Source organism: Stegastes partitus, unplaced genomic scaffold, assembly GCF_000690725.1.
Source record: "Stegastes partitus isolate 25-593 unplaced genomic scaffold, Stegastes_partitus-1.0.2 Scaffold1159, whole genome shotgun sequence".
Taxonomy (NCBI): domain Eukaryota; kingdom Metazoa; phylum Chordata; class Actinopteri; family Pomacentridae; genus Stegastes; species Stegastes partitus.
This window is the reverse complement of record NW_007578890.1, coordinates 84,875-96,170: the sequence shown is the minus strand read 5'-3', so window position 1 is coordinate 96,170 and position 11,296 is coordinate 84,875. Positions and strand designations below refer to the sequence as shown.

The 11,296-nt window shown below is 40.8% G+C and overlaps 1 protein-coding gene across 1 annotated transcript in view; it reads right to left on the bottom strand.

The window, feature by feature from the left end:
- oxtra (oxytocin receptor a) overlaps positions 1–6,965 on the bottom strand; it is an 8,782-nt gene extending 1,817 nt beyond the window's left edge. The window contains 1 exon segment of the mRNA NM_001294184.1: positions 5,830–6,965. Coding sequence (NP_001281113.1) covers positions 5,830–6,757 — 928 coding nt within the window. The 5' untranslated portion in view covers positions 6,758–6,965.
- Positions 6,966–11,296: the final 4,331 nt, after the last annotated feature.

The window sequence follows — 11,296 nt, the reverse complement described above, 5'->3', positions numbered from 1 at the left end:
TGCCCTAGTATTGGTAACACTGGGCACTTGGAAAAATGCAGTTGATTCTATTTTTTTGTTTTTCAGTTTTAAAAAGAATTTGAAAATATAACCTTTGGGCATTTTTGAGTTTTGCTGTTTCCATAGAGGTGCAGGACTTTGTATTGTGAAATTATACAGTGACAAAAATACCCCCCATTCAGTAAAATTGTGACAGGAGCAATAACCACACAGAAACTATGTCAGAGTTCAGTGGGTTAGTGCGCCTGTGCTGGTGTGCTGGGGAAAAAAGTTTAGCCACACTAGTGATGACTATGACTGATAAAAGACCTGAGAATTAGACTTAATATTGGTCAGCTGACTTTTCACCACTTAATGCTGGTTTTTGTGGTTTTGAACATTAAAATTAGGATAAATTGTCACAACTTTGGTCATTTCCAGCCTCTGATCTTGTGATCTTTACCACACATACTTCCCAGTGCTTTGGGTCATGACCAAATTCTTGCAAAACCAAAGACATTCTCATCAGTCACAATTGCATTTAGAAAGATTTAGCAAATGTTAGCACACGAACACTCTACACACACACACACACACACACACACACACATACAATGATATGTGAAATAAATGAACATATATCAACCAAATAGCTCAAAGCACCACTGTGTCACATTTGAGCTCCACAGAGCAGGTAGCCTGGTTTTAACTCATTTTGCAGGGAAGCTTCATCTCCCTCATGGTTTCCTTTTGGCCATTTTCTGCCAAAGTAGAATCAATTCATCTTACAAGTTTCAGTCACACAAGTTTAATTGTATAGAGGCAGCTAGAGAGTTTCTCTGTTATTGGAATCACAGTGGAAAAGAGGGTAAAATGGATGAGGCCAGTGGCTTGACACTTTCAATAAAATTCCTTGAGCAAATGCACTTCAGAGCTCTCTGGGAGAAGACACGGTTTCAGAATGCAAGAAGCGTAAGAATGAGGAGTAACTGCAAAAAGAACTGAAATAGAGAGCAGGTCAAACAAGCAAGAAAGTAAGGGGTTTTTTTGTGTCTCAATCAATGCTGCGGTGATACATCACACCGTGTAACCTGCGCTAACATGTCAGATGACATTTACACTATGTCAACTCCAACATCCAACTGACATTTTGCAAATGAGTTCCGGATTCCTGTAATTGGTTCGTATCCTGTATTTAACCTGTTTCGTACTGATTGCTAATCTCTCTCCCAGTCTGTCTGACCCGCTGCTATTCTCAGGTTGCCTCTAATGACGGTCCACGAGCTGCAACAAAAATTAATCAGTGTCAATGATCTCAGGAAGAGTGTGAATGTCACACGCATGATTAACAAGAATTGATCATCGGCCATCAAGGGTCCGATTTACGAGACTAAAATGTGAGTTTAACTGAGCGTGGATCATTCAGTTGGCCCTCTTTCACGGTGTCATGTGTTTTACAACCTAATTTTCAGCAACTGCTCGAATATACAGAGCAAAAGGACCAACTTCTAGTTATCAGGCTTTTATTATCAGAGCGGATAAGAGCACAACCTGTAGCTAATTTGAATAATAGGGGGGAACTATCACGTTAAAAGCTGAATTAGCTCATGGTGTCTTTCAGAGGGGAATGATGAATCACTCTGCAAATGAAAAGCCAGTGTAATCATCCCCCGGGTGATACATCTGTCTATGTGTCAGAGCTAGAGCTGACCAGCCCGGGAGACTCCTTAGCAATTCATAAATGAGAACACGTAACGCTGATTTTTCTTCCCTGAAGGTAAACAACCATTAGCAGCAATCTCATTAAGGGATATAAGTGATATTTAGAGGTAAAATTGCTTTAGGTTTTTTTCCCTTCTTCTTTCTTTTCTTACTTCTTGTACAGACACTGTGCAGAAACTGACCTTTCTAAAATGTAACACTTGGAGAGATTGAGCACCGGGCTTTGAGTCCGTGATGCACTTAAATCAAATCGATGGTATACTGAGTGTGAGTCAGCGTCTGAGGCCACCAGTCTCAGCGGGGGGAGATGTTTGTGCTCACCGGTTTTTTTTTTTTGTTTGTTTGTTTGGTTGTTTTTTTTTTGGAAAGGGGGAAGGAAGTGTGAGTGTCTGAGCCAGGGTGTAACCTTCAGCTGAACAGAATGAAATCTGTCTGGCTGTTAAATGTGAAATCACTGATGTCCCTCTAACAAACCTTCGAGGAATGGATGCATGCCACTGACATTTGCAGAAAATCCTCTAATCAGGTGTTAAAAATGTTAAGCTTCCTATCTGTGAAAGGGCCCGACTTCTTCACATAATCGTGTTGTAGTAAAACCAATATCACCGTAGTTTGTGAGTGCTCTGCTCATACAGCTAAATCTTTGACTGTTTGATGAATATATTGTTTTAAAGATTCACATTTTTATGCATAAAAAGTGAGTATAATATATATATATTGACAAGAGTAGATGAGAAGATTGATACCTTTGTGATGCCAGTTCTGTCAACAAGAAGCTCCAGCCAGCAGCATGTTGCCTTAGCCAAGCATAATGACTAGAAACAGGAGCAAACAGCTAACCTGGCTCTGTCCAGAGGTAATCAGCACTGCCAAAGCTTGCTAATATCTCATTTGTTTAATCAATATAAAAACTAAAGTGCAAAAAAATATGAATGTATTGATTTATAGGTGGGCCAGACTGTTTTTTTGGCCAGATAACCAAAAGAAACTCCAGACAGTGACTGATGCTAGATTAAAGAAAAACAAAACTAAGCCAGAAATTCTTTGGGCAAAACCAGGCTTTAGCTGGTTCTCCCTTTTTCTGTCTATCCGTCCCTCAAGTCCTATTAAACTCAGCTAAGCTATCCAGCTGCTGGATGGAGCTTCATATTTACGATGAAGACTTTGCAGTGGAATTAGTCTTGTATCGCTGAACATTTAGCGAGAAAGCAAACATATTTCCAAAACATCTGTTGTTTCAACACACAACATCTCTACAACAGTAATGGCTGCCATGAAACAACTTGGTACACAATACATTTGAAATGATGATAAGCAGATTGAGAGTGGGATCATCGTCCAGGAATCACAAATCAATAGTGTGCCACACATGTACAACGCAGAGAGTTAATGAGTGTGTTGATGCTGCTTGTCAAGTGTTGTCCCACTCTTTGGAAAAGGTTTGGATAAGCTGGGGGGACATTTTGGAGGACAAATTCACGGTGTCAGACATCCAGAGCTGTCTGAGACAATTTCTTAGACAACAAATGGTAAAGTTGTGGACATTCGAGATTCTGGCTACGGCCCTGGACAAGGAGCATCGAGCATGCTAAAGGCCCGCTCTCGTCTTTCTCTTTTCATCTGTGGCATTGTGTCATTGATTCAGATAAAGCTGCACTTTAAGGTGGACTTTTATAGCCACTGGTCTGAGAAGTGTCTGTGTGCTGGTCACACTATCTGATCATTGTCCTCTAAAGCCACACCTGACCAGGGTGGTCAAGAAAAGAACTCAGTGGTCAAGAATTTAGCAGCAAATGAACAGCTAAAAAAAACCCTTGTGCTTTTTGGCTAAATTTAACCCTTTAAAAAAACAAACAAATAACAACAACAACAACAACAACAAAAAACAATACGAATGAGATTTAAAAAAAAATCTCAGCCAGAAAAGAAAAATATTTGCATTCTGGGTTTAGATGTCTATTATCTAGATAATTGCCATAAGTCTGCAAGTTACCTGACATAAACAATCATTACATAGCCATTCATTATTATCATTTTCCACTACAACACCAACAGCTTTGTATGTGCAGTCTGTGTTAATCTGCAACTAAAATTCAAAACAAATTCTTCAAAGCTGCCATCAATTTCAAACTGACAACTACGAATTGCAGCTATCACGACTAAATCAGCTGATATGAAAGTTAAACTGTTTGCGTTTTGTTGACATTTGCTGTTTGGATGTTTGAGATACACCGTTGCGATGCAGAGACTCCTGCTTTTGTCTGAGCTTCCTTTTACTAAGCTGTCTGGTCTGGGCTGACTTTTCTGAACGTGATGCTAATGGACACTTTATCAGCACACACACAGCTGACACTCCAGCCCGTCTTTTGTACACAAACACTGGCACGTGTCACAGCCAAGTCTGCTCTTTCTGAGTGCTGTTCACGTTCAGGCATCAGCCTCCTCCTCCTCCTCCCTCTTCTGATGCAGCCTCTGCAACAGAAAATGAATTAATCACTTTCTGTTCCATTCACAGACTGGAGCACTTTGTCTCTCTGGTCTGGTGACTGTTAACTCTGAATATCACAGCGAGGGGTGGCATCACAGTCAATTAGTATTTCATGAAAGCATCCAGCTATATTCCCCTTCTTGTGATTGTCAGTGCACTGACAGCTGGGTGTAAATAGTTGGTGCAAACAATGCAGTTTGAGGAGGATGACAGTGGCACACAATGATCCAGCTTTTACACAAACCCACATAAATCAAAAGGAAAGAAAACGAGGCCTGCAACAAAAAAGGCTCATCAGGTTTGTGCTCATCAGGAAACTACCTCTCTATATTGTCTTGTTTGTAGCAATTATGTCGTTTTTTTCATTTTAGTCTGTTTTGCAGAAAGAGTCCCAATAATGACATTTCATGAAGTTATGGAAATCTGAGAAACAATTTTCGTTTTGTCTTGGGAATATTTCTTTTCATTCATGAGATGCAAACACATTATTCTGCAAATGAATGGGAGAGATTTGATTGACCTTTTCCACTTTTCCAGTAAGACAGTCAAATTACAGTCCTCTCAAATGAAACACACATTTTGTCTTCACAAGGCCCACTTATTTCTGCTAAAATGTAATGAAAGGCAGCACAGAGGTAGTTAGTTTCAAATGTGCCAAAACATTGTGACACATTAAATCTTGCGGTGTGATGTGGGTGTGGCCACAGTCCAGCAGATCAATACGCACACAGACCACCCACTGGAGATGGCTACTTAGTCTCCTATTGTGGTTAAATGTCAATATGCCCCACAGGCACAAATAAGAGCTGCTTGGCGCGCGGTGGCGCACACTAATGTGATCAATGATTAGCCGTCAGTCGTCTCCGCAACGTGAGGAGGCTTAGAGGAAACTTGGAAAATTCTCGATGCAGCTTTTGCACGTTGAAGACCCGATCACTTATATTTTTCTACACGACATGTGCATTATATTGTCAGATTTTAGCATTTGTGGAAACAAATCAGTTGATATAATATTCAGTGTAGAACCTGCCAGTCAATATGAAAACGATATCATACTGTGGTCATGTGTTTCAAATGTTCTTTAACCAGTGGTTGTTGGAAAGACATTTTTCTGTTAAAGTTGCTACTTGACACAAACATGCCACATACGCGAGTGTATATGTAATTCCAAGCCTTTATGTTTAATCAGATGGATGAAACTCTCCGATTTTGCTTCAACGTATCTGTTTCGGGTCAAATCTCCTACACTGTGATCCGCAAACTCTCATCCGCACCGCACCCTCAGTTGCTTACCCTGATTGTACAACAGCAGGAACCGATTCACACTGAGTCAACTCCACTGTCCAAATCACACGAAAAAGAATGGCAATGTGATATCCGCGTCTTAAAATGTGTTTTTGTCGTCTCAGTCTGCTCCAACTGGTTCACCTCGCGTTAAAGAGCACTGATGCGCAAAGTAAGACGGATGAGCTGTTAAAAATCTACTTCCATTTCTCCTGGGCACTATTGTCTGGAAAAATGTGCCGGAGGATGAGCAGCGAGTAATTGTTTTAGAATGTTGCAAATGCGTAATGCCATGTGGAACAACCTTTGCGCACTGGCGCGCACTCGGTAATATTAAACTTTGAAATTCAACCTACCCTCACGGGGTGCTGCTGGATCCCACGCAGACCACATCTGAACGGAGAAAAATGGGGTCCAACAGACGATATAAGCCACGACGATCACAAAAGTCATTTTCACAGTAGTTATCTTCGCCTTGGAGATGAGCTTCACACTGCTCACTCGGGCCAGCGTGTTGCTTTTGGAGGTTTTGGGCGTCAGGCTGATACACTGCTCCCGCCTGGTTTTCATTTTAAAGTTTTGCCATATTTTGAAGCTTATCAATCCGTAACAAATGCTCAGTATGGCCACTGGAATGATGTATATGGTGAGGCTGATCCATGTGATATAAGCTTTGGCTCCCCAAGGTTTCACAAAGTCACCCCAGCAGTCGTACACTCCTGATCCGGCCGAGCCGACCTCCCTCAGGGAGAAGATGAACATCTGGGGGACACTGAAGAGCAGACTGAGGATCCAGGAAATAATGACATAGAAACGGTCTTTTCTCCTGTGCAAAGAACGGAGAGGCTGACAAATCGCCAAACACCTGTCTACGGACATCAAAACTAACATGTAAGTGGAGGCGAACATCCCAACGACCTGCAGGTATTTCACCAACCTGCACAAAATGTCCGGTCCATAGAACCGAAATGTGATGTCCCAGATAAGTTGAGGGAGAACTTGGAATATTGCCACCACCAGATCTGCGACGCTCAGGTGCTTCATGAAGTAATACATACGGGACTGGCTGTGTTTGGCGGTGTGGATGGCCAGCAGGACGCACAGGTTCCCCGTCAGCGCCAGAAACAGCACCAGGGCGAGCACAGTGACCTCCACCTTCGCCACTTCTTCATTCCGCTTCAGAGGATTCGTCTGGTTCAAAGCACCGGTGCCGTTGATGAGACTTGAGTTCCTCCAGGATTCGTTAAATTGCCAAATGTCACTTTCGTTTGAGATACTTTCCATCGCCGCAGTCTGGTCCTCTGCAGATGCGTCAGGGTTGTGCACTCATGCAATGACTGAAACAGTCACCTGGAGGATCTTAAGTGCCGAGGTCTTCCTCACAGGCGTCCTCGCAGGTGACAAGACGAAGAGTGAGAAATGAGCAGGCTCAGAACATCTTTATAAACTGGTAGAAGAGTCACTTTTTCCCCCTTTGAACCTCAGTCTCCCATTCTTTAAAAAACAAAACCAAAACCAAACAAGAGCTGCGTGACAGAGGAGCAACTGTTTGTCTAAATATTCTGAAACATTTGAGAAAATGTTCACACAAAAAGGGTGTAAAATACGTGAGTCTTTCACCTCACTAGATGGTCCTAAATCACAATATCTCAAAGAATTGAGAGACTGGGATCAAGAAAAATATGCACATTTGCTTTCAAAATCAAACTCTGGACATCAAAATGTTACAATATGAGAGAGAGAAGGAGAGGGGAAAAAAAGCTGCAAGAAATGGAAAGCTCCATCATCGTCTCTGGGAAGAACCGGAATGGCCAACAGCAGAGCGCATAAGCCCCTATTATAAGGTCCCCGGTTCAATAATGACAGTAACGACTCAGCACCACTAGGTGGCCGTGTGCGCTACTCATCAGTCACATCATTCAGGCGACAACAGATCCCTTCAGAGCACGGAGCCCCAGGACCTGCTCCAAAGTGTAACCAGCCAACCTCATCAGAGAAGATTTTTCTTATCAGATCTGACCTGCAGTAGAATTACAAAGTCATTCACACTGAAGCTGGGAAGTAAACAGTGGCTGCACACTGAAGAGATATGAGGATATTTTCATATTGTGCTATATATATATATATATATAACAAAACTAAATAAAAATTTGAGGCAGGATACTAAAACATTCTTTTTTGAAGGAGACTTGCAGGGGTTCTGGAGGTACCAAAACTACTAAGTAAACAACTATTCAGCAACAACACTCATTCACAATATCCAAACAACTGAGGGGCAAAATGTGAGTTAAAACAATTAAACAGACATTATTCCATTATTAAAATGAATTTGTAAGCTGTGTGCATGAAAACCATACGTGAAAAATAGCATATCTTTAGCTGCGTTGTTAATTCTTTAATCCTCCAAAGAGCAAAAGTATCCTAAATCTACATACAAAAAGAGAGCTCAAAACAATTTGTTAACATTTGTTTTTTTATAGGCCACGCTTTCAGTGTAATTGGATTCAATAGTGTGACTTCATCCACATTATTTGCAGCCGACTTGTTTACGGGTGGGATGATGCGTTTATTGGTACATAAAATCTGAGCTTTTTCTGGAGGAGACCAGAGGAAACACTGCACACGTGTTCCTACACAATCAGCCCTGTTGCTGTCAGCATGTGTTTTTTATTGTCCTATAAAAAGGCATCTTTGTGTTCGACTCAGTTACTTTAAACTTTGGAAAAGTCTCACTGCTGTTCCGCTCGAAATGATGTAAATAGCTCATTTGTTTAATAATACATCTTCACTGTGTTATTTTTTTGTTTATATTGTACTGGTGATAATCATGTTAGTATAAAAAAAACAATACTTTTACCCTCCTACGCATGAGGAGAAAAAAAAATCGCCCTTACAATTTTATTGGCAATGTTGTGCGATTCCAATGTTAATGTCCATGTGCTACATTCCAGTGATTCCTCTGAACACATATTTGTTCCGTCTTCCCACATATGCTGCCAAGTGCAATGCTGGACAGGGATTTAGGGCCTGAAATGACAGTTGTGATTATTATTACATAAGTGATGAAGGATATGTGAACTTAGAAAGCATAATGCAAAAACATGGAAAGCATAGGTATAAAGAAACCTATAGGAGAAGGATTAGTGTTAACCTCCATTTCAAATAACATCTGTCTTTCTGCTGCCTAGTTTCTCTTTTAGTGCACGGTGGTACGGAAATAAAATACACCATAAATCACGTGAAACCAAACATGGTGTGGACGACTACCATTAATGAGCACTAAAGCTATAAACTAAATGATACACTGAATGATTTTTTTAACAGCCGCGATGTTTAAAAACACATTAAGTGCTCTTAAATATGATTTATTAAACGCATTTACACCAGTGTTAAGAAGTACTGGCTTGTTTGCTACTGTGTGGCTTTTTAAATTTCCACCAACACACAGCTGTGGTTTAAAGGCCTACAGTGTTATATCTATGCCAACGTCATCCCTCCTTTTTGTGGTTTTGGGTTTGGAAAATGGCAGACACTGTGGAAAGCAGAAACATTAACCCCCCAAAAAAAGCCTGGAAATGAAGAAGACAAGGGGAAAGAAGTATAATTGCACGGTAAATCTAATGACTTTGATAATTTCATTACCTCACCTACTGCATTTTTGTTGCGTCACATGAAATGAGTCAGCGTGCGAGGAATGAAACTAGATAGTCTAAAAATACCTACTGAACGACAAGTGCAATTGTCCCAATATGGCAAAGTTAACGCTGAAAATGGAAAAGTTTGGTACCGTCAGAACATTGCTGACGCTCTGCAAAAAGTAATTAGCCAACTGATGAGTGCTCATGAAAATTGTAGATGTGGAAGAAAGCGATGTGAGAGAAGAGTTTAGTCAGAGCTAGAAAGCTTTAATGGGGTTTTGTCAGAGTCCATATATTGACAGTATTTGATTACAGAGGATAGCTGAAGTCACGTTGCCTTTGGAGTCTGGGCAAGTTAGCTTGTATGTGACTCAAGATGAAGACCATCTTCTGACACTCATACTGTAAAATCAGTCTGTAGATGTTGCAGTAACAGCAGACTCAGGGATAGAGTTGTATAAAATAAGCTGTGCTCAGTTTCAGGGTCTGGATCCTTCGAGGTCTGCATAGACTAAATATGTCAAGACAAGTTTGCATGGTATGTCCTGTCTGGTACACACAACCTGTGTTTACTTTGCAGCCTTCAGTATCCCTAATCCATGGTGCGCTGCTAAGCTGTTTGATGGGGCATTCAGACATTCATATCAAGTCATAAGTCAGAAAATATCAGGTGACCGAGCCATATTTATCAGGTGTTCAAACGGAGTCTGTCGTCAGTCACAAGACTATCCTCCCATAAAAAAATGACCCCATCGGCCATTTGTGCCAGTAGCTAATTTCAAGCTAATTTTCAAGCCATGTTTACTTACTAGTTTAACATCGACCTCCTGTGGACAAAGTAATAATGACAGGATTAAGGGAGGAAGTGAGGTGACGTTGTAGCTTTTGAGCCACCAAGGTAGTTGAGGGAGGAGGTCAGGTTGAATGGATGGGTCAGCGAAGCACAGGAAAGAATTTTTCTTTTTTTAAATCACGATTGTTCAATAAACAATATATTTTTCTAACCAAGACAACAAAGGTAATCTGTTTTAACCTAAACTGTAATCTTTCCCTGAACCCTACCAAGTTGTTTTTGTGACTAAATCTAACCAAACACAAGCCAAAGATCTCTGTGATACATTCCTTGTTGCTGGTGTTCAATTCAGGAAAGGTCCTATGAGTTGTATTAATATTTTATGGACAGACAGGCCTGTGTGTTTACAGAAAGATCTGTTAAATTAATATATTTACTGTGATTATACACTATGTGCTAATTATCCATGTTGGGTTTAAGTTAAATGTCAGCGACTTAAACTTTGGTTGTTATAATGATCCATGTTTACTACTGGTTCTCTCATTTTGTCTGTGGTTTGAGGAAAAACTTCCTGTTGATCAACATGGAAACAGCTGGATTCACACGTTTATGAGGAGCACCTGAACACATCATCAGTTCTGGTATAGTGATGATAACCGTCCGTGCGCCTTTAGATTGAAGAAAGAGGTGCAGATTCAGTCTATCCTGCAGCTCCTCTGAGGAATGCATCATCACGTTCTGCATATTTTGAAAGATTCAGTCCTGAGTTGTGTGGTTTCTACATTTCCTAATGGCTCAGCATTTGGTGAAGTGTAGTTAAGGACAAGCAGTGAATCATTCTAATGGCTACTGCCTCAAGGACATAACTTTGGATACTTGTGAATTCAACATTTCAGCATTCAGCATGAGATCGGGTTTGAAGTTTCTGCTGACAGATTGAAAGGATAGAAAGTTGCAACAGTCCAGGACTCAGATCCTAAAGCAGGGAGGAGTACTGAGAAGAGCTTCTTCTTACCATGTAAAGAGGAAATTCATATGAGAGGACTGACAGAAGACGAGGTTCCTTGCGGTGAGCAACTGTCGTGGAAACAGAGTGTAAGTAAGAAAGATTACAGATGGAAAATATGATGCTCTGGGATTTCCTGATATTAATGATGTTGAAAGAGAAAATCGTCAGAAAATACTGGAAGGGATTTAAGTAACGTCAGGAACAGTTCAGGGTGATGAAGGAGGAGAAAGCAGTAAATTAAGTCTGCAGACATGTTATAATTTGAAATGACTTCAAGGAAAATCAAAGAGACAACAGTTTGGGGGCATAGCCAAGGCCTAGTGGTCTAAGGTAGCTACCATATAATTACAGCACTCTCTTTTGATTCCTGCTGTAGACCTTCT